The following is a 23402-nucleotide window of genomic DNA, read 5'->3' as shown; positions in this document are numbered from 1 at the left end:
CCACAAATGTGTGTGTTGGGTTTTGGGGAAATGCTACTCACGACTTGTCTCGCCTGCCGAGCCGTCTCGGGGGGCTTGCCTGTCTCCTTCGGGGGGACAAGGATTTTCCTCGGCTTCTTACTTGGGTTGGAGATTGGGCACTTGCAGGTTTCAGGATCTGAAGGCAACACGAAGAGTTACCACACTGGTTTCTAACAGCCCCCGTTCGCGAGTCTTCCTACAGTGCAGCCCACTCAGGACCCCATGGTTGACAAGGCCCTGAGCTGGGAGACTTCCGGGAGGAGGTCAGGGGAAGGTCTGAGACACAGGTGTGCCGCTCTCGCCCTGCGCACTGGTGAGAAACACAGCTACCATGTCCCCGGGGGGCGGGGGGGAATGTGATTCCACTATGTGCCCCCCTCCCCATGGCAGCGCAAGGAGAGAGCAGCAGAGCCCAGTGCCCAGGCCTCCTGGGGCCGCACTTAAGTGTTCAGCAAGTTCCTCTCTGGGGAAGGCAAAGGCCCATCTGCACTGCCCCAGAAATCAGCTCCTTCTTCCTCTGCCTCTCCGTCCGAGTCCCCAAGCACAGAGTGGGTTCAGTGTGTCAAGAATCTCCATTCCAGGTCCCATAGAGTGGAGATGACAAATGCCCATGTGCTAAACATGACCAAGCCTGAACTTGGATAATTCCCTTCCCCTGTGGTCCTTGGTGTCCGCATAGGCTTTCTCTCAGTGACTCCACAAGCCCTAGAGGGACACGGACAAGCAGGCATCATGGCACATTGGAAGTGACATGGTAGAAGGAAGAAGGGCTTGTGAATCTAGGTAATGTAAAGCCAGCACAGTGCTTGCACCTTTGCTGGCTACTATGGCACCAGAGCAGAATATTTTGCCAAGTGGCTTTGCTCCTTATCAAGCAAAGCAGAGATATAATGTGACTCTGAAATAGGTTATAAAGCCAGGTGACCCACCCACTCATCCTGGTTTGCCCAGGACTTTCCTGGTTTTAGTACTGAAAATCTTATACCTAGCCTGGGAAACCCTTTGGTTTCAGGAAAATTGGGATGATTGGCCACTCTCTTACAAAGGCAAACCAGCCCTGGCTGGTGTGACTCAGTGGATTGAGTGCTGGCCTGTGAATGAAAGGTTCTCCGGTTCTATTCCCAGGCAGGGCACATGCCTGGTTTGTGGGCCAGGTCCCAGCAGGGGGTGCGCAAGAGGCAACCACACACTGATGTTTCTCTCCCTCTCTTTCTCCTTCCCTTCTTCTCTCTAAAAATAAGTAAAATATTTTTTTAAAAAGTCAGAACAGGACAAAAATACCTAGAGCCTTAGTATAGAATGCCTAACATTTTAGACTGATTTCAGAGAAGGAACTGTGGACCAGGACATTGCTTTAACTATAACACCTAAGTTGACTTTGGCTCTGGTTTTTGAAGTACATATGCAAAGAGAGACTTTCATTATCCATGTCAAATAGCGCAAATGACTTCTTTTTTGTTTTAATAGGGCGGCTGCCAACTAAGATAACCTCATGAAACTTTTGAGCATCCCAGAAATGTGGGGCTTGGGACATGATGGGGGTAGGGAGACGGAGACACAGACAGAGACAGACAGAGCTCTCTTGCATCACGCGCTTGCCTTCCCAGCACCTACCTTCATCCTCATGTCCCTGGCATATTTCTCCAGCTCCTTCCTTATGTCAGCCCTCAGCATCTTTGAGACATTGAGGACCAGCTGCTTCCACTCAATAGGCTGGAAGCTATGAGGTTCATGGGGGACATACAGCCCAATCTTGACCTTCTTGACTGTGTGCAGGTATTTCTTGTAGGAGTCTTCAAAGTCAAAGATAAGGTCACTCAGAGTCCGAAAGGTCAGCGGCTTGTCCATCAGCTCCGCCCTTCGGCTCATGCCCAGCGAGCCATAGCGGCCATTGCAATAGATCCCCAGCACAACATGGTGAAAGTAGTTTCCTGAGAAGTAGGTTTTAAAGCTGATGGGGAATCGCTCGATGGAAGGCTGTCCATTGGTTAAGTAGCTTAGAGCATCTGAGTCAAGGAAGAGGAAGGAGGCCTTGAAAATTTGCAGAGCTTGGACTCCCAGGAAGGGAGAGTGGCCCGTGGGTCATAGGGTCCATGCCTCTGCCTCTGATCAGGCCCGCACCCCACCTTTCCAGACGAATCCTGTTTAAAGGATTCCCTCAAAATCTCTGAGTACCTACTACGTGTGCACCAAAACCAGATTAATATGGGACAAAGAGAAAAAACTGCCATCTTCTTTAGTATTAAATAAGTACAAATTTAACAATAAGCAAGACTTCCAACCAAAACGGAGGTATATGGAGATACACTGTGCCCCCTCGCACAACCACAAGAAGGACAACAACAAATTTAAAAACAAAAAACAACTAGAACTGCCAGAGAATCAAACTGTATGGAAGTCCAACAACCAATGAGTTAAAGAAAACACACTTATCCAGACCAGTAGGAGGGACTGGGAGGACTCACAGCAAGATGGCAGCTGGTGGACCCAGCAAAAGTGGGCAGTCACACATCTACATGCGGATAAACTGGGAGGAACAACTGGGGAGCAAGACAGACCATACAACCCAGGGCTCCAGCTCTGTAAACACCTGTGGGGTTTCAGGTGGCAGTGGGAGAAACTCCCAGCCTCACAGAAGAGGTTGTTGGTGAGACCCACAGGGTCCTAGAACATACACATGACCACCCACCCAGGAATCAGCACCAGAAGGGCCCAATTTGCTTGTGGGAAGCAGGGGAAGTGACTGAAAGCTGGCAGAGAGCACCATTGGAGCAAGCACCATTGTTCCCTCTCGGACCCCTCCCCCACATATAGCATCACAACGCAGTGACATATTGCCCCACCCTGGTGAACACCTAAGGTGCCACCCCTTACTATGTTAACAGGTGCACTGAGACCAAAAAAAAGGGGCCCAAATGAAAGAACAGATCAAAGCTCCAGAAAAAAATGCAATTAAGCAATGAAGAGATAGCCAACCTATCAGATGCTGAGTTCAAAACACTGGTGATCAGGAAGCTCACAGAATTGGTCGAGTATGGTCACAAAATAAAAGAAAAAGTGAAGACTATGAAAAGTGAAATAAAGGAAAATATATAGGGAGCTAACAGTGACGGAAGGGACACCAGGACTTAAATCCATAGTTTGGACCAGAAGGAAGAAATAAACATTCAACCAGAACAGAGTGAAGAAACAAGAATTCAAAAAAAAAAAAATGAAGAGAGGCTTAGGAACCTCCAGGACAACCTTAAATGTTCCAACATTCAAATCATAGGGGGGCCAGAAGGAGAAGAGGAAGAACAAGAAGTTAAAAACTTATTTGAAAACATAATGCAGAAGAACTTCCCCAATAGGGCAAAGGAAATAGACTTCCAGGCAGTTCAGGAAGCCCAGAGAGTCCCAAAGAAGTTGGACCCAAGGAAGCACACACCAAGGCACATCATAATTACAGTACCCAAGATTAGAGATAAGGACAGAATCTTAAAAGCAGCAAAAGAAAAAGAGACAGTTACCTACACAGGAGTTTCCATAGACTATCAGCTGATTTCTCAAAAGAGAACTTACAGGCAAGAAGGGACTAGAAAGAAGTATTCAAAATCATGAAAGGCAAGGACCTATATAAAAGATTACTCTCTCCAGCAAAGCTTTCATTTAGAATGGAAGGACACATAAAGCGCTTCCCAGGTAAGGTCAAGTTAAAGAGGTTCATCATCACCAAGCCCTTATTATATGAAATATGAAAGGGACTTATCTAAGAAAAAGAAGAAGATAAAAAATATGGACAGTAAAATGGCAACAAACGCACAACTATCAACAACTGAACCTAAAAAAACATAAATAAAAGAGAACTAAGCAAAGGGCTAGAACAGGAATAGAATCACAGAAATGGAGATCACATGGATGGTTATCGAGGGAGGGGGAAGGGGAAGAATGGGGGGAAGGTGCGGGGAATAAGTAGCATAAATGGTAGGTAGAAAATAGACAGGGGGAGGTTAAGAACAGTATAGGAAATGTAGAAGCCAAAGCACCTATATGTATGACCATGGACATGAACTAAGGGGAGGGGAATGCGGGTAGGAGGGGGTAAGTAAGCGAAGGGGAATAAAGGGGGAATGAGACAACTATAATAGCATAATCAATAAAATATAGTAAAAAACAATAACAAGATACTTTTCCTGCCTCGATTTTCTACAGGGGATGACATGCTTTTAACGGGGTTTTTATGCAGCCCTGACTAGTATGGCTCAGTTAGTTGGGCGTCATCCCGCAAAGGTCACCAGTTCAATTCCTGGTCAGGGCACATGCCTGGGTTGCAGGTTCTGTCCCCGGTTAGGAAGCATTTGAGAGGCAACCGATCAATGTTTCTTTCTCACATCAATTTCTCTCTCTCTCTCTTTTTCTTTCCTTTCCCTTCTCTCTAAAAATAAATAAATAATCTTTTTTAAAAAATAAAGATTTTTTAATTCAATTGGAATGATGCTCTCAGACGTTAACTCTGGCTGGCGTACATGGGGCAGACCAGGAACTGAAGGCCCCTGCAACGTTCACGGGAGAAATGACAGCCAGAATCAAGGCAGAAGCAGGGTGCTAATCCAGGTGTCCTCAAAAGCAAGGGGCCGATAGAACTGAGCCCATGGGCCTGAGGTCAGCCTTGTCCTCTGCCCTGCATTTAATCATAGAGCACTCCTGTCTATAAAATGCTGTCTCTTCACTTCATCATGGTCACCAACTGGCAGTCAGGAATGAAACCACATCCTTCTGAGTCCTCTTACATAAATTCTTTCTTGCTTTCTGGGGCGAGTTCTCTGGGGCTGGCATAAGGGCATTCCTTAGCTGTTTAGGTCAGTGTAACAAACACTTACTGAGTCAGTACATCCTGGCCAAACAGCCTGCTGGGCAGGGCTGTGGGGCCCTTCTCTGCATGTCTGGTGGGAAGAGACTCAAAATGGACACAGTAGGGTCAGAAGAGTAATTCCTCAAAAAAATTAGACAGACTTACCATATGATCCAGCAATTCCACTTCTGGGTCCATATGCAACAGAATTAAATGCAGGGGCTAGAACAGACATCTGCACACCCGCGTTCGCAGCCGCATTACCCACAGCAGCCCATAGGTGGGAACAACGCAAGCGTCCATGGACGGATGAATGGATCACACCCGGGCATGTACATACAGTGGAATATCGTCCAGCCTTTATGAAGCAGATAGTTCTGACACATGCTATGTCATGAATAAATCTTGAGAACATCACGCTAAGTGAAATGAGCCCGTCACAAAAGGCCAAACTCTATGTAATTCCACTTTGTGAGGCATCTGGAGTAGTCAAACCCACACAACAGAGACAGAAAGTAGAATGATGGTTGCCAAAGGCTGGGGGTGTGTGTGTGTGTGGGGTGGTCAGTGTTTAATGAGTGTGCCGTTTGGGCTGGGGAGGAGGGGGAGGTCCTGGAGATGGATGGTGGTGATGGTGGCACAGAAATGCGAATGTTCTCGGTGCCACTCAACTGTCCCCTTTTGTTATGCTGTACTCCTTAAACTTCCACAGTCCTACCCTGGCCGGTGCAGCTCAGTTGGTTGTCCCAGCAACTGAAAGGTCATGGGTTTGACCTCCAGTCAGGGCCCCTGGCTGGGTTGTGGGTTCGGTTCCCAGACAGGGCACATTTGGGAGGTAAGCAATCAAGGTTTCTCTCTTGCATGGATGTTTCTCACTTTCTGTCTCTCCCTCCCTCTTCTCTCTAAAATCAATAAGTATGTCCCCAGGTGAGGTTAAAAGCAAACAAATTTGCACAGTCCTGTATGCCAATTATATCTCAATACAACAACAAAAAAAACACCTAAAATGTGATGTTTGCTGTAAGAGACAAGCCAGCAATCTTAGGGAGAGCAGAGCAGAGGCCCCCAAATTAGTCTTATGGGTCAAGCAGAGTCAGCCACGTGGAGAAGTGGGGATTGGACAGGAGAGACCACCAGGGTCGCCTGTCACACATCACTCATCTCTAGGATGTGTTCCATCATTATGGCCCTTAGTAAAGCCTTGGATCTTGGAACAACTGGGACCAAGAGGGAGCGGACAAGGAAGTGTGGCTGAGGGTGGGAATTCTCTTCTGGGAAGAGAAAAGGGCAGAGGCCCAAGACCCTGGACCATGTGCCCAGATCCACCCTGCTGGGGATGTGCCTGACGTGCCTCTACTAATGAACCTGTTGCTTCAATAAACCATAGTGCTTTAGTATCATAATTAAGCCCCACCGGGGTCAGCAAGGGCCCCCAAGGAGCTGCCATTCCTCAAAAACTAATTTGGAACCCGAGGTCTGCCGCTCCAGCAAGTGTGTGAAAGTGTGCACGTACACACAAGCCAGATGAAGACAGTGGCTCTTTGTGAATGAATCCTGGACTCTGTGCTAACGACACAGGAGAAAAGAAGGGAAGACACAGGCTTCCAAGAAGCAGCCACAGGTTTCCCAGAGCGAGTGGGCAAGGGCCTGGGCGCTGGGGAGGCACAGACAGGTGACCCTGGTCAGGACCTTCCCTGTGCCCGACAGCAGAGCAGGCCACAGGGACGCTGACACAGAGCAAAGAGCAAAGATGAAGATGCTGTAACTTTTAGAATCTGGGTCTGCGTTTCTTGTCTGTGTCCAAGAGTCAAATTTCCCTGAGTTGGGCAGTGTGAGCCCAGTTTCTGCACCCTCCCCACCCTCTTCTGAAATGTCACACCGGGAAGGACAAAGGAAAACCAGGAGCACACTGCCCTTGGATTTGGACGGGCCCAGAAGCTGGTCACAGGCCTATCCCCACAATCCTAAAAGTCTATAGGTAATTCCTGTAACTTCAAGTAAGGCTGGAATTTCTGAACTGGCACAGGGACAAGACTATTGTGGACATGAGTGCTGCGAAGCAAGTGGCCTCTGTCCAGGTGCGCTGAAACATCCATCAGCAGACGTCTGAAGTGACTGGTCCACCCAGTGAGGGGCCTGCGCTTGCGATCTCCCCTCTGATCTCCCCTCTGATCTCCACCAGCAAATCCCCAACAATTGTTCACCCCCCATTAAACTTGCAGGAGGCTCTGCCCAACAGCTGTGCTGAGCCCTGAGCCATCTGCTGCCCCCACCCGTCGTGGTCCTGCCCTCCCTCTGGGCTCCCAGGGCTTGCGTTCCATCCCAGTGAGGAGCAGGGAGGAGGTCCGGCTGGAGGGCTGGGGAGGGGCTTCTGTAAGGCTCAAGTTTCCATTTTTGAAATGTCAGCCTGGGCACCTGTGGACTATCTCGTTTCAGGTGGGGCCTGCCATTGCACCACAGACTGCAGCGGGGGGACATTCCCCTTCCCGTAGAAACGTCCAGGGGGCCAGACAGCAGCCTAGACCTGCCCCAGTGTCCCACCCACCCTTCCACTGATTTCTGTGGCTCCTTTCCTGGTTTTCCTTCTACCTCTGGATCTGTCCTCCTTAGTGTCATTTATGGGCTGTCTGGGTCAATTAGACCAAAAACAGTGAGATTTCTTCCTTGATCCCTTTCTTCCTTGATCCCTTCTGGCTCCATGAACAGCATCTGGAGCCCCCTAAACACACAGCTCCCAAGCTTCTATTTCCAGCATAGATCCCCTCCCGAGTTCTGGACTCCGAATACCCCGCCTGACATCCCACAGGCACCTCAAGTTCAGCACGCCCAAACTTGAACTCCAATCCCTATCAGTCTAATCTTCTACTTTAAGTCCTTCCCTTGGGCTGTGGCAGTATTATCCAATCATCTGGTTTTCCAGGCTGGAAAGCGGAGTCATGCCTCTTTACCCTGTCTCCTTGCAGCTCCTCACAGCACCCGTGGTGCTGATGACACTCCCAGCGCCTGCCCTCGCCTTCACTGCTGCCGGCTTAGTTCACACCGGTGCCCAAGTGTCTTCTCACCTTTCTGTCATCCTCGTCCCTCCAGCCTGTCCTGCACAGACTGTCACTGACCCCTTCCTCATAGGCCTCCACACCCCGGTGGTCTCCGAGACCTGTCAATTCTACCTCCTTCCTAGCTCTTGAAACTGCCCCTCAAATCCGTCCCCATTGCAGGGACCTCGGTGCAAGCCTCACCACCTCCCTTATGGAACAGCTCCTGCCTGGCTCTGCAGACCCAGCCCCGCCTTCTCGGGTCTGCCCTCCAGTCTGCCCGAAGAATGACCTCACTGAGGTGCGCATCTGGTCATGGCACATCTCTGCTCCAGAGTTTTCGACTGGGCTGCCCACGGTCTTTCTGGAAAAGGTCACACTTCTCAGCACAGCACCCAAGGGACTAACTGGCCTTACCTGGGCCACCTTTCAAGCCCATGCCTTGCCATGTTCCCTTGGTCACAGTCCCTTCTAGCCATCACCCCCGAAGGGCCGGGAGCCCCTTTGCTCTTCCATCAGATTATGTTCCCGCCATTACCACTAACACATCAGTGCCATCACGGTGTTCTGGGCTGCATTCGGCCTGGAAGCCAGGAGTGTGGTGGAAAGTGGAACAGGAAGTGTGGGAGAGACCAGACCTTTGTCTCAGCTGTATGTTCTGTGGAGCCAGGACGCTACACCAGTACATGGTCTCCTCCGCAGTCCACTCGTAGACTCTTCCCCGGAGATGGGATTGGGGGGCCCACTTCCTCTTGATGCCTTTCCTATTGCAATGCCGAATGAATGCACAAACAAAACAAAACACAAAATAATGATACACCCTGGCCAAGGAGCTCAGTTGGTTAGGGGATTATTTAGATACACCAAGGTTGTGGGTTCAATTCCCTGACTGGGCACATACACGAATCAACCAATGAAAGCCTAATAAGTGGAACAACAAATTGATATCTCTCTTTCTCAAAAGTCAATTTAAAAAATGATACACACTCTCTCTTCCTCTTCCTAAAAATCAATAGTAATTAAAAAACCCCAATAATACACACTCTTTCTCTAGTCCCTCCAAGTGAAAATTCTCCTTGCAACTAGCAAGCCTGGCCTGAGAGCTGGCCTGGATGCAGGCGTCAGCCAGCAGGTCACACTGATTGGGACCCAAGGAGCCAAGTTCTGACTTAGTCCAACTCCAGATGGCGGAAGTTAAAGAGAAACATCAGGGAGCTTGGTAGTGTCCTCCAAGGAGACAACAGCCATCGTCTCTGTGGAACTAGGACGTTAAAGGCACAGCCAGTGCTCAGATGGGGGCGTGAGGCCACCATCTACAGAGTCAAATGAAGCAAGTGCGACTTAAAGGATACATGCCCAGGATGACAGCTTCAAGGCATTTAATAGGCAAGGACTCTCGAGTCATTTCTTTCGCTGTTTCCATTAACCTGCAAGACAGAGCACAGCAAAAGATCCCAGGACTTATTTCATGGTACAATTGGTCTGTCAGTCAATCCATCAGCATGCCCGCCTCCACCCTAGGCACCATGCAGGAATGCAGAGGGAAAGGGGAGAGCTCGCTTTGCAGGAGGGTGCCAGAGCACATCCCACTCAGGGGAAATAAAATCCTAAATTCTGTACTCTTCCTTCCCAGAGCTAGTTCCCGGGTGTCAATGCCCATACTCCATGGCAGGCTCCCACTGCCACAGGACAGGGGGCAATGCATGGAGCAGGTACAGGAGACCGCAGGAAGCAATCTCATAGGCCTCCCCCTCCCACTCCCCCTGAATGAGTTAAGTCCCCACCCCTGAGCTTAGCTGTCAGAGAGGCCCAGACCCCAGCCCCACCTCCAACATGGGCCTGGGGCACCCCCACCTCCACCCCTTAGGGACCAGAATACTGAGCACTGGGATACAGGGATAGAGGGTGGGAGAGGGGGTCAGCCGCTCTCGGGGAGGAAGGAGGTCACTGGCCCACAGGTCACGCACAACTTACCCACTCAGTGGTCTCATTTTCCTAATTTCAAAGAACTGGGTCCCTGTATGATTGTATCTGTGTGAAGCACGTAAAGGGAAAGCGACTGAAAACTCCAGCGGTCCCAGAAATCCAGCAGAGGAAGCTGTGCATTGATTTCCCAAGGGGAGGAGGAAGTGAGGGCTTTCCAGAAGGAGGCCAGTGGCCAGAAGGTGGTCCCATCCTCTAACTCCTCACTGTTCTGCCTGGAAATCTGGTTCTAACTTGGGCTCCAAAGCATCTTGGACTTTAGAATAGCTGCTTTCAATCTGCTCTATATTCTGGTTAGTTGAGTACTTGTCTCAATTGATCTACTAGACTACAAGCTTTTTGAGTTGGGACTGTTTATTTATCATCTTTATATCAACCATTAAGCCTGGCACAAACCCAATATACCCCAATTAGCATATATTATTAAATGAATGAGGAATAAGGGGATGGGTGGGTGGAAGGGTAGATGGTTGAATGATGGATTAATGGATGGACAGATAGATGGGTGAATGGGTGGGTGGGTGGATGGATAAAAGAAAGGATGAATGCAATTGATGAATGGAAGGGCGGATGGACAGTTGGAAAGCTGGATGGCTGGCTGGAGAGACAGAAGGGGCAGGCGGATAGGAGGATGGATGGATGGATGGATGGATAGATGGAAGGAAGGAATAGACGGAATGGAAGGGTAACAGAGAGAAGTAGATGGGTGGCAGTAGCATCTCTCAATAGCGCAGACTGCAGCAGAACTTACTATGGAAACACCACTTTTATTTCATGCTCAAACTGACCCTTGACATGGATTACTAAATGTGATGAGATGATGACATTATCCACAACCTGGGCTTCAGCTGGCAGCCCAGGAGGTCTCAAGGGCTGGAGAGCCTGCAGCACCTGATTCTGAAAGAGACCCGAGGTTCCCTAACGCCATGCTCCCTGAGACTGGATCTGGGGTTTTCTAAGCCTAAGGAAACATTGCTTTGTGAGTTTCCCTACCCTGCCTCAAACAAAATCCTACAGAAAGAATGCACATTGGGAAGCTGCTAATGAAGCATGGACCTATGACCTTGTGAAGCCGGTGGGGTGGGTGTACGAGGTAGGACGTGTGCCCCTGCTGTGGTGGAGACAGCTGTAGAGGGTGGTACTGGACACCTGAGGCACTGCACACCCTTCTGAGAAGGGCCAGGAGTCCTCCCCCGGCCCAGGTGTGCCTGGCCGCTCAGACATGAGCACACGTGCCAACCGCCTGTGGAGTTCACTAGAACGGCTCCACCTCTGGAACCTGACGTCGGGCTATGGTTTTAAGCCTCGATGCCACTCAGAGCCACCTCATCTGGGACTGTTGAATTGGAAGTTCCGGGGCTGGGGCCAGGGGCTGATTTGAACCGGCTCCCAGTCTGGAAATTACTGGCACGGCCACAAGAACAACCCATAACAATACAGGCCTGCCTAGCTTTAAAAAATATAATGTACGAAGGCTAAGAGCTAAAAGAAAAAAATCTATTCTCAGTGTGAGGTGATTTGTTTTTTACTTTCCCAAAGGTTTCATTCAGTGAGATTCTGGTACGTTAAAAGGAGAATTTGGCCCTGGCCGGGCGGCTCCGCTGGGTGGAGCGTCACCCTGTACACACCAAAAGGCTTCAGGCTCCACCCCCGGTCAGGGTGTGTGCAGAAGGCAACCAACTGATGTTCCTCTCTCCCATCGACATTTTTCTTTCTCTGTCTCTGTCTCTGTCTCTGTCTCTCTAAAATCAATGAGCATGTCCTCAGGTGAGGATTTAAAAAATAAAGAAATAAAATTTTACAAAAATGTACAGTAGAATTCAACTGGCAAAAATGCAACGTATATGGCCCACTTTCCCTGTTTGTATATCTAACTTATACATCTAATGCATAAAGTGAGACAAACCTGTAATAAAATAATGAAAAATTACCCGGCCGTCTTTTCTCAGTTCCTAACAGTTGTCAGCTCCTGCCAGTGAGCTGGGGAGGGAAGCTTCCTGTAAACACAGCCGTCAGAGTGACAGGCTCACTGGCCCAGCCCACCCTCAGCGGAGCTCAGGGGACACCTCTCTTTCCAGGACCCAATGCAGGATTGGCGCTGCTGTTGCCCAAGGCTCTGAGGCTGTCAGAACGGAAGGCAGGATTTGTCCTTCCATATTGCCACCGCCTGCTGAGCACATCTACCCCAGTCAGGGCTGGCCCCAAGAGGTCCCCCTACTCTAGCGCCTGCCATGCAGTTCGCTGCTTGGGGCAAAGCGGGAGGACACCCCGAGGCACTAAGTAAAAGCCTGGTCAGAAGGGAAACCAGAGGCCACATTCTGCTTTCTTTGTGTGGAGGCTCCAGCGGCCGGGGGACAAGGGCGCACAGGCCAGCAGCCCGCGGTGCTTCCTTTCTTCAGCCCTCTCTGTGGTCAGCGATCTGGGTCAGCGACCGTCAGAGTGCATCAGAGAAAATTAACAAAGCCACTCCTTCAGGGCGGACGTGCAAAACTCGGCTGAGAACGTGCTGCAGGGCTGAGCCGAAAAGGCAAATTTGCCCCAGTTGGTGCATCGGCCACCGGGCTCATTCTTTCATCTCTGGTCAAAAGGTCCTTGTGCACGTCCCTTTTAATTTCTGTCACCTCCTGCAACCTTCTGTGATGAGTCGGCCACGTCCAGGAAGCCTCGGTTTGGGGGTCCAGGTCTACCCTGGCAGGAGTTTATGCCTCCGGACCACATGGAGCTCCCCATGGAGGGTCCCGGTTTGGGGATCAGCACAACACCAGAGAGCCTTCTGAGGGCTGGCGCTGTCCGCCCAACCCCTCGAGGCCGGTGCCACCCGCTCCCTCTAAAATCGCTTCAGCAGTCTCCTGGGAAGACGCTGTGCAGGGGAGTTCATGATAGGTAAAGTGGGGACTGGGGGCTAATCAAGTAATCTGCCCACCCAAAAGAGCAGAACTGGTGTTATTCCCATCTGGTTGTGTCTGTCCCTTCAGGGAAGTCACAAAAATCCACAGGAGAGCTCCTTGCCTATAGCACAGAGAGGAGGGGCCTCTCCCAGGGCACGTGGGCATGAGTCAGTGCCCCCATGCAATCCTTTCTGCTAAGTTCTAGGTCTTTAGGGAGGAAGGACAGAGGTCAGCAGAAGCTTGACCTTCAGGACAATGTGCTGGGGGTCTGCAGGGAGTCTGAGGCTGGCTTTGCTCTGAGCTGCCACTGACTTGCTTGGACAAATGGCCTGACCCTCTCGCACACACCTGCCAGGCCAGCCCGCATCTGACTCCTATCCCGGATAAAACACCAGAGCAGCCAGCCAGCGCACCATCCGCCCCTCCCCTTTGTTCTGACAAGGCTGCTCCTGCAGGCCCTCGGAACTGACCTAATCCCGTCTGCAAACAACCGGAGGACACCGAGGAGAGAAAAACCACAGTCTGGCTGGCCTGAGCCCAGCCCGGACCCGCAGGGCTCCTCAGCTCTTCTCAAGCTCAAGTGAGCAGAGAGGGCCCCCACCCCGGGGCCCCACGCGTTCATGCAGAACGGAGCAAGGCCACCAGCCTGGGCCCCCCAGGGAGCCACAGGCAGTGCCGGGTGGGCTTCAGTGGACTGTGAGCAGTCAGAATGAAGGCAAAAAGTGAGAGGAAAGAAAAGAAACAGGAGACTAGGAGGGAAAAGGGAGAAATAAAAGCTAGAGAGGAAGGGAGGAGAAGGGAAAGATGACAGAGTAGGAGAAGGTGGAGGAGGAGGAGGAGGAGGAGAGGGTGGAAGGCAGAGGGGCCGGGGTGGCCACCACCGCCTCGCTGCCTCCTTGCCATCCCAGCCCACAGGGGGCTTCAAAGGGAGGAGGGGCTGATCAATTACATCCGGTTATCACTCCTGGACTCTCACATAGGGGCACCCCTCCATGCCCGGCCTCACCAACCTTAGAGAGCATTTGCTGACCGGCTGGGGACAGACATGCCACCAAGTTCGCGATCACCTCGCCCACTCCCTGGCTGAGTCTGCCCAGACCCTGGCTGGAAGGATACTGTAGCGTCTTCATGTAGTTCTGGATTGCCTGCAGCCAGTCTGGGATCGTCATCGACAGCCTGTAGTTTGGAACCTGGGGTATGGAAGGCTGCGGAGAAGTAGAGAGAGATCTTTTTATCAGGAGACGCTCTAGGGCACAGTGCTTGGGGGCAGGCACGGGGGTAGGGTGGGGGAGCACTGGAAAGCTGCTCCTGGGAGCAGATAGCCACCTGGGGTGGTCACCTGTTCAGGTGGTACCTCCTGGACAAGAGTTGCCCACACCAGTCGGTCGCTTGCTGAAGTCCTCCCTCTCTGCGCCATCTCTACACACACTCCACCCCGGGTCACCTTGGCTCCCTGTGGCCCTCTGTGTGTTGTGTGAACCCAGCCAGCATCCCCAAGGAGCCTGAGCCCCTCACTGAGGCCAAGGACCATGTCCTCTAGTGTCGCCCACCAAGCCTGGCCCAAATGTTCACAGCGGCGCTCCATTAACCTCACATTGTGCTGCATGCAACACCTTTGGCTGCATGGTCGGTGCAACCCATTCTGCGTGCACCACTCCGGGGCACCCCTGAACACACCATGAACGGTGCCCTGAGGAAACCAACAGGGCCCCACGGCCACCCTTTCTCCTCAACACCACCCCTGTGACGCCCACTGCCTCCTCTGCGCCCAAATGGACCAGGACAGACTCCCCTCTGGCCTTGACTCTTCCCAGGTCAGTGCAGCTCCTCAGACTCTTGAGCCCTCCTCTTGCCCTTTTCCCCTCACGCTGCTCTGTACCCTCTTCAGTTCTAGTCTGCCTCCCGGTCAACACACACCGAGTGTCCACCAGCCCTGCAGGGAAAAGGGCAACGGCAGGCAAGGACTAGAGAGGGGGTGCAAGCGCTTCTTCTCGGGAACTGAGAGCCAAGACACCCTCAGCTCTGAGCAGGCCTGGCAACGAGGCTGTAGGTCAGAACAGGCTTCCAATCCAGTCACTGCTGGAAAGCAAGGGGCGGTTTTTGCTTTATCGCCCCTGTATGTTTCTACCTCTCTTAACCTCGGCCTCTCTGGTGGGGTGGAGCCACTGGGGACAAAGACAGCACAGCAATGTATTGTCAGGAAGAAGAGGGGGGGCCCCTCCAGGTGAAAGCCCTTAGGGTGGGCAGAAGGGACCTCTGGACAGCTTAGTTCCATCCCAGGAGAAAACAGGGAAAGGGAGGCCCTGGGGATTTCGGCCTCAGCTGATAGACAGTGAAGCTGCTGCACTGACCCGGGGACGGTGCTGGGGGCCTGGCTGGGCCCAGCACTCTCCCTGGCTCCGAGGTTCGAGGTTCAGGTTCAGGCCCACAGTGAAGCCGGAGGGGCGCTGGCCCTGGGCCTGAGGCTGGTGCAGGGAGCGGGAGGTGGGGTAACAGTGCTCATATTTCTACAGCCTGGGCTGCATTTATTTAAAATGCTACTTCACACTCTTTTCCTCCCAGCGCCTCTGTTCTCTCTTGGCTTTGAGACTTCCTACTGCACAGCCACTGCCCCTTCAGCAGCAAGGAAACAAGTCATGCTTCCCACTTCACAGCCAAGGTGCTGTGTGCGTGTGTGAATGTAAGAGTGTGTGTAAGTGTGTGCACACACACACAGCTGCTCTGCGAGCCACACTTCGATGACAACATAGCAACTCAGATCACATTCTTGTCTTGGAGCGTCATTTTGGGGAGCAAATGTTCCAATTTGCTCACATGCGCCCCCCGCCATAGAATCAAAAGATGAAGAAGTGTGTCTTCGTGTTTCTGCCCAACAAACACCAGGAGGTGTCCAGCCTGTCCTTGTTTTTGTTTTTGTTTTTTTCTCAGTACCATCCACTGATCTACCCAAACCGGGAATCCTGGGTCTGAACGTGCTAGAAATTTCACAGAGAAGTGGAGAATGGGAGACACACACAAACATCCCTTTAGCACCCGTGGTGTCCCCAGCTCTAGAGCAGGTCCGAGTGGGAGAGAGGGCACAGAGGGAGGGAGAGGGGAAGAATGAGACAGTCTATTAAGTCACGAGCCTGTTTCTACACAGAAAAGTGCTGATGGTGCCTATTCAATAGAAAGGCTGGTCAGGATGAGGAAATGCCCCAGAGAATCACAGGCCACCTAAGGGATCCCCAAGGGGCATCTGTCGGCCACAGCCCTGAGGTCACCAGAGTGACTGTGTTCAGAGCCGTGGGGGCCAACCACCAAATTATTTCGACTCCAGCAAGCCCCACAGAGCCCACAAGAGCCAGATGATGGGGTGGAAGTCTGGCGGCAGCTGGTCCTAAGAATAGCAGCTCAATGGCGCCCAAGGGCTTTTAAAAACAGCTGCCTGGTTACCTCAGCCCCTGCTGAGTGCGAGTGGCCACATTCCCCAAACCCCAGCTGGGGAGCAGAGCTGTGGTGGGGAGCGGGCCGAGGCGCTGAGGGGATGATGTCATCTGGCTCCAGCTCCCCCTGGCCTGTGGGAGAGCTGACTGGCGCTCAGGCTGGGACCCAGCTCCCAGGCAGCCCCTCCGGCTGCCATGACTCCCACAGGGCAGTGGACAATTAACCAGGGGGGCTCCTTCAGGGGTGATTATACATCCAACACAACAAGGGCCAAGTCCCTGCTCTGTCACCTGCTGGCTGCAGACCCTGGTTGAGCTGCCTGACTTCTCTAAGCTGCCATTTCCTTCCTGAGAAAAGAGGAGACTGTCACCTACTTCAAACCTCCTGGGCTGGTTAGGAGGATCATATGACCTGACGTATAAAGCAGGCAACCAGAGGCTTGGCCTGCCGTGCTGTTTGAGTGTTAGCTGTGTGATTATTCCTCTGCACGTGTCTTCAGGGGTCTAGAATGGGGGGGCCTGATGTGGTTTCACTTTTCAGGAGCTGCAAAACAGATTCAGCACAGGCTGAGCCCCTGGACACTCGGGAGCGTCACTAAGATGCTTTCTCACCCTAATAAAAGAAGATGAAACCAGCCACTTCCCCCTGGGACCATGAGTGAATCTCCTTAACTCATGAAGAGTTCACACAAAGGGTAAGAAATCTTTTTAGGCCTCAAAGAAAAAAAAATGGCCCCAAAGGGTAGAAGCAACCCAAGGGCCCATCGACAGCTGAATGAATAAACAAAACGGGGCGTATACACACATGGGATATCGTTCAGACACAAGGAGGAAGGACATGTGGACACATGCTGTAACTTGGATGAACCTCGAAGACCTTATGCTAAGTGAAATAAGCCAGCCACAAAGGACAAATAATTGTATAATTCCTCTTCTGTGAGGTTTGTAGAGTTGTCAAATTCATAGAGAAAGAAAGTAGCCCTGGCTGGTGTGGCTCAGTGGATTCAGCGCAGACTTGTGAACCTAACAGTTGCTGGTTCAATTCCCAGTCAAGGCACATGCCTGGGTTTCCAGCCAGGTCTCCTGTAGGGGGCGCACAAGAGGCAACCACACATTGATGTTTCTTTCCCTCTCTTTCTCCTTCCTTTCCCCTCTGTCTAGAAATAAATAAATAAATAAAATAAACTTTTTTAAAAAGTAGAAGAATGGTTGCCAGGGACTGGGGGTGGGAGGGAGGAGGGGAGTCACTGTTTACGGGGAGATGAGCTTCAGTTGGAGAAAAAGAAAAGGTTTTGGAGATGGAAGGTGGTGATACTGTACAATAATGCACAGAACTGAACACTTAAAAATGGTTAAAATGGTAAGTTATGTTATTATTTTACCACAATTTTTTAAATGGCCATGAAAAGACAATTTACAAAAATAAGTGCACATGGTGGATAAATATTTTTTTAAAAGTTCTAGCTCACCAATAATTTAAGAAACACAAATTAAGGCCACGGCTAAATGCCATCTTTCGCCTCCGCGTCTGCAGAGACGTCCTGAAATGCGCACACTCAAAGCCGGCGAGCGTGCTCTCACGCAGCAGCCTGGGAGCGGAAACCGGTACGCCCCTTTTGTCCTCCCTCTGTCGGGGGGCCTGAGGCCCATCTCAGGTCATTTTCCAGCCTTATTTCACCTGCAATGCCAGCCTAGATCTTCCACGGCCCCTCCTCTTGAGGTCCCCACCTCCTGCCACCTGCATCCAGCCCCCTCCCTCGAGTCACACGGACAGCCCACCTTACGAAGGTGGCATCTAGGGGGCACAGATCAAAAGGACCCTGTCCACACTCTGCCTGTGGTCGGGGGTGGGGGTGTGGGAGCAGGAAGTGGAGTGGACAGGAAAATGGTTGTTCAAGAAAAATAATGAAACAAACCGCAGGCAAGGCTTGTGTGGGCGGACTCTCTTTCACTCCATTCTCGCCAAACACAGTGACCTACCAGCAGAATGGAAGGGGAAGGGATGGGGTAGGACACAAGTGTGTGTCGTCACCATGGCGTCACCATGTGGGAGAGAGGGGGGAGCCAGAAAAGGAGTCGGGGAGGCAGCAAGGCCCCCCCAGGCACCAGGAATCTTTAACAAGAAACAACAAGGAGAAAGTGAAAGAAACCTTTTGCTGTCCATGTTCTGAAAAGTACACTTGGCAGGCACCAGGCAGAAGAACCTCCTGGAGGACAGCAAGAATATCACTCATAAGCCTAGGATGCACCCCCACCCCTGCATCAGGGGCAGCCAGGAATCTGTTGATGGTAGCCTGCTACAGAGGCCCGGGGTCACGACCTTGGGCTGAGCAGGAAAGACACATGGGTGGTGGTTCTGAATGCAGAACAAGGGAGGGAGGGAGCTGCCCGTGTTAGCCAGCAGGGGGCAGGAGTGGAGCCCCGGTTGCAGCAAAGCCGCACCACCCTGCAAGCACTCAGTTCTGCACTCAGGCAATGCTGGGTCCTCCAAATGTGAATTACTTCCCAACTGGGGATCAGTGTGAGAAAGAGGCACAAGAACGTGGCGCCTGCAAGAAACAGCTTAGCTGTTTTTTGTTTTTTTTTCTGGGCCAGCCACCTCTCCATCCCTGGCTTCCATTCTCTACCACCCTCCAACTGACTTGAGCTGCTTTCTTGCACCATCCCTCAAACGTCGAGGCCTTCACCTACTCAGCTGTTAACTTCAGACCCAGTAACCACCAGAGAAGACTTCGGGAGAAAAGTTAGGAGAATCACAGAGCAGGGGAGTACTCCCCGCCCACTAGCCTTTCCCCACTCCCAGGACGGGGCACCTGGACCTTCGGGCAGAACTCACCATGGCTGCCAACAGAATGTCCCGCAGTCAAAGGAAGTGTCATTCAGTCCCCCTCTCTCAGGCCTCTGACCCCTTCCCTCCACCCACTTCCAGGACAAATTCGATTGCCACATAACTTTACCTCCCTGAAACTCTCCAGCCCTTCCACCACTACCCCCTCTTCTCTACAAATTCCCGAGTAAAACATGGATTTGGTTAAAGGAGCAAAGGACTTGGCCCCAGAGGGAAAAGTCTGCCAAGCTAAGTGCAGGAAGAGCCCTTGAATCGGAGAGGAGTGGCCCCTAGTAACAAGAGCTTTTGATGCTGTCCCCATCCCAGAGCCTGTGCAGGAGTCAGGGTCTGGGGAATACTGAGTCTGGGGAAGGGTGATGGGGTGGGGGATGCCGTGATGGGGCTGGGGATGGAGAACCAACCATGATAACACAATGTAAGGGAGAGAAATGTTAAGTTCTTCACTCAGGTTCAAAAAGCCAATGCCCACATTCGGGCTGGGGTTGTCCTGGCCTGGCAGGAATTCACACGTGACCTTTGGGTTACTACAGAAGGACAACGTGGCCACACTATAAAAAAAGGAACCACTCTTTTGTGAGAACACAGCATTCGGCCACAGCCCTGGAGCTATCAAGCACAAGTCTCAGGAAGAAGTGATCTATGCGGCAAGCTGCTCAGACAGCATTTAGAATATTGCGTTTCATATGTGCTTATTTTAGGGGAATGACTGGTGATGACAAACTAGCAATTTCCTAGAAAGAGGATGAGGACAGTGAGTTGATTGGGGACTCTGACACATAAGGTGGAAGCAGCTACCCTCGGACAAAGAAGACTAAAGGAAGATACAGACTGCTAGACTGTCCCAGTTCTGAGGTCTCGTGACTCAGTGTACCTCCAGAGTCACACAGACACATCTAGTGTCACACAGGTCAGCACTGGAGACCTGGAGACTCATGGGTCATAACATCATGGGATTTGAGAGTTGGAAGGAAATTTACATGAAGTCAGGTCTACTCCCATTTTATAGACGAGAAGACTGAGATCAGAGATTTTAAGTGAGCGACCTAGGCCACAGAGCCAGAAGTAGCATGACCAGGCCTGGAATTCAGTCCCTTCCTTACTCCAGCAGCCCCTTCTAGTGACATTCCCGGGACCTGTGAGTAGCAAAGGAAGTCAACGTGTGCCACCCTGTCTGAAAGCCACACAAGAATCACTGGTGATAGGTGGCTGAGGGGAGAGGGGGAGGGCTTCCGTTGGAGGCCCAGGAAAAGAGCTGCCCACCAATCAAAGGTGGCCAGGCCTGGGACCAGCTGCCCTGTGAGGCAATGAGCCCCGCCCCTCCCCATTCCCCGGAGGTCTTCGGAACAAGGAAGGGAGACTGATCTCCACCAATACTAACATTCCCGGGTTCCCACAGAGAGCAGGGGTCCCCGCACACAAGACCAGAAGAAGGATAAAGTCACGATGAGAAGCAGGGTCACCGCTGAGGGTGCTGAATTAGAAAAGCAGTCTGGGGCAGCAGGAACAGGACTCTGTTCCCTGTGGCCACTTCTCTTCCAGGTTTAAGGGCTCCCAGCTCCTCCTTACGTAAAGAAAGACTCAAGTAAGGACAAATTCTGAAGTCAGAACCACACAACCAGATCCAGTGTGGTTCTCATGCTCAAGGAGTAAATACGGCCGGCACTAAAGCAGGCTGGACTCTTGCTGGACACAGGGAAGAGCCCTGGGCCAGCAGGGTAATACAACACCGAGACCGACGGCAGCAGGAGGCTCCCGGGCTCTGTCACTTCCCCCACGGGCACGTACAGCGTTCTGGCCTGCGGGGCTCAGATGCTCAGGTCACCAGTTGCTCCAGGTTGGGGACTGGACCAGATGGCCTTCCAGGTCTCAGGTCTGGCATTCCTAGACCTGCCCAGGAATCTTCTCAGCCACTGCAGTGTCCCCAGGGTGCAGGGGAAACCATCTGCCACGCTACAGCCCCCAAGGCTCTCAGCATTCCTCTCCCCCGCCCTCCGCTTGCATTTTGATGTTTCATGCAGTGACCACCGCACATCTCCCTTCCTCCGTCTTGCTAAGTTATCCTTGGCCGCCAGACCCCATCAGCTCTCTGGCTTCTCTCCAAGGTGGAAAGAGTTCCACTCCCGAGCCTCCTTCCCTACCAAGTGAGACTAATTCATCATGTGTGCTGGAAAGTCCCTTTTAAGCCACAGCCAAAACTCTTCTTTTCTTCTCGCAGCCCAGATAAGCGGAGGAAAAGAGATCGCTCACTGTTTTTGCAAGTTTCAGAGGTGAAAGTCACTGTCATAAAAAAAAAAAAATTGGCAAGAAGTCTAGAAATGATTCACGCTGAGAAGTCTGACTGGTCGAGTGCAAATTCATTCACAGCCTAATAAATCATTTGCGAGGGGGAGACAGGGGAGGACCAAGAGACTCCAAAGAGGAAAAGCACGGTGGGATCCCTAAAGTGGCCTTGGCATCGCTGGTGCTACCTGGGGCTAGAGCTCGTGCTTAAAGAGGATGGACACGGGGTGAGTAAATAAAATAGAGTTTGGCTTGAGATTCAAAGAAACCTTGGCACAGCCAGATCATACAGCCATACAGTCCCAGGGCAGCAAGCCACCCCCTCCCCCTCCCCCCTTTCTAAGGCTTCCAAGACAAACATCTCAATTAAGGAAAGGGTTTTTTTTTTGAGGGGGGACACTGTGGGGAAGACTGGAGAGGGGACACTGTGGGGAAGACTGGAGAGGGGAAGGGAGTTTGCAGCGGGACCAGGAATATGGGAATTATCTCTATGTGCTCTGTACAGACTGAAATGGCCCCATCACCACCCACCCCATCTCCCTCCGTGGAAGCCACTGACCTTTGCCAAGAAGGTGGCATTCCTGATGGAGCCCACCATTTCTCCCCCCTTGGGGTGCACCTTCGCCACGTGCATCCACATGCGCTCCCAGGTGTGGCTGTCGATGGGAAAGCCGCTCTTGTTAACGTGAAACAGCACCCCGCCGTCTTTGTCTTCCTCCTCCGAGCCCCCGCTGGTGGCGAGGCTCACGGGCCGCGCGTGGCTGCTCCGGGACCGGGTGCCTTTGGCGCCTTTGGGGTGGGGGCAGCGGTGAGTGTCAGCCGCAGAGCCGGTCATGGTGGGGCCGGGGCCGGGAGGGCGGGGCTGAGGGTCGCGCGGCAGCAGCGCGGCAGCAGCGGGGGGCGTGCGCGCGCGGGCGCCGCGCGGGGTTCAGCGCCCCGCGGGGCCCGCCTCCTCCATGCCTCTGGCTGCCGCAGGACGCGCCAAGGGGGAGCGGCGGCCGGAGCTCCGCTTACGGGCCGTGCCTGAAATCAGCGGAGACACAGCACACAGCGCGGTAAGTGGACACTCTGAGAAACCGTGCCCAGTGGTGGTGGGGCCTCGGACTGTCCCCACCCCACGTCACTCCCGCCCCTCCACCCCCGCGCTGACAGACACTCCCAGGATTTGAATACAAGCTTCCAGCCCTGCAATTACCTCGAAAGGCGACTGGAATTTTGGCACAAGGGTTCACGCACACCTAAACATCGGGAGGGAAATAAAGGAGCGTGGAGGATGCGGAGTGGCAGCTCGTGCGGCAGGAAGGAAGAGAATGTCCCTGCAACGCTCCACACGTTGGTGGGTCGCCAGATGTGGCCGAGCGCCGAGCGAGCCAAGAACGTGCCGGCACGTGAGCTCCCGGGGTCGGCGCGAGGGCGCAGCAGCAGCTTCTGCTTGCAAAGGCGGCTGCGTTTCTTCCAAAAAGCCCTCCGGGGCGCCCAGATTTAAGTGGAAATAGCTCCACCCGCCCCGCGTTCCCGGAGTTCCCGCGCCAGGCAGCCAGGGGGCCGGCTGCTGCGGAGCGCGGGAAGGGTGCCGCAGCTCCAGGACCCTACCTCCGGACGCTCGGCCTCATAGCTGCGGCGCCTCTGCGGGCGGCGAAGGCGGCGGCGGCTGCAGCTGCTGCTGCGCCTGGGACCAGAGCTGCTGCGGCTGCTGCGGCTGCTGAAGCTGCTGCGGCCGTCCCCTCATTCCATGTCCCATTCTCGAATGTTATTCTGTGACATATAACCGAGTCACCCGGGCAGCCTCCGATGTTCCGACTTCGTCCATTGGCCACCGCAACAAAGAGGGGCGGGTCCCGGGCTCGGAACTCCACAACCCAGAGCTCCGCGACGCTCTGATTGGCTCCGAGCTTCCCCAGCGGGCGGGGAGAGGAGTAGGGGCCGCTGCGCGGCCACGAGAAATCCGATCGCTGTCACGTCCGGGGAGCCCCGCGAGGCTGGAACGTTCGTCCTAGGGACTTAAGACCGAGTTCCACCAGGGGTCGTGGCACTGCGAGGGTTTGCAACTGTGGGGAGCAGAGGAGAAGCAGTCGCCTGAGAAGTGACCCTGAA

At 52.7% G+C, this 23402-nt stretch overlaps 1 protein-coding gene across 3 annotated transcripts in view; it reads right to left on the bottom strand.

Annotated features, from left to right (window-relative positions):
- The window catches only part of VASH2 (vasohibin 2), a 37033-nt gene extending 13944 nt beyond the window's left edge, over positions 1–23089 (bottom strand). The window contains exons 1-8 of one of the 3 annotated variants that reach the window (XR_004900723.1): positions 22902–23085; positions 22504–22546; positions 21868–22331; positions 13872–13960; positions 9859–9915; positions 9237–9311; positions 1636–2017; positions 42–157 (exon numbers count right to left, since the gene is read on the bottom strand). Coding sequence is in view for 2 of the 3 variants with exons in the window: in XM_028530741.2 (XP_028386542.1) it covers positions 42–157; positions 1636–2017; positions 9237–9311; positions 9859–9915; positions 13872–13960; positions 21868–22143 (995 nt within the window). In the remaining variant the exon portion in view is untranslated. Of the gene's footprint in view, positions 1–41; positions 158–1635; positions 2018–9236; positions 9312–9858; positions 9916–13871; positions 13961–21867; positions 22332–22503; positions 22817–22901 lie in introns of those variants that run through there. The other 2 variants (XM_028530741.2, XM_028530742.2) reach the window with 2 other exon arrangements.
- Positions 23090–23402: the final 313 nt, after the last annotated feature.

The sequence above is a fragment of the Phyllostomus discolor genome, chromosome 14, assembly GCF_004126475.2.
Source record: "Phyllostomus discolor isolate MPI-MPIP mPhyDis1 chromosome 14, mPhyDis1.pri.v3, whole genome shotgun sequence".
Taxonomy (NCBI): Eukaryota; Metazoa; Chordata; class Mammalia; order Chiroptera; family Phyllostomidae; genus Phyllostomus; species Phyllostomus discolor.
Note: the sequence above shows the minus strand (reverse complement) of the source record. Positions and strands in the feature narration are given on the sequence as shown.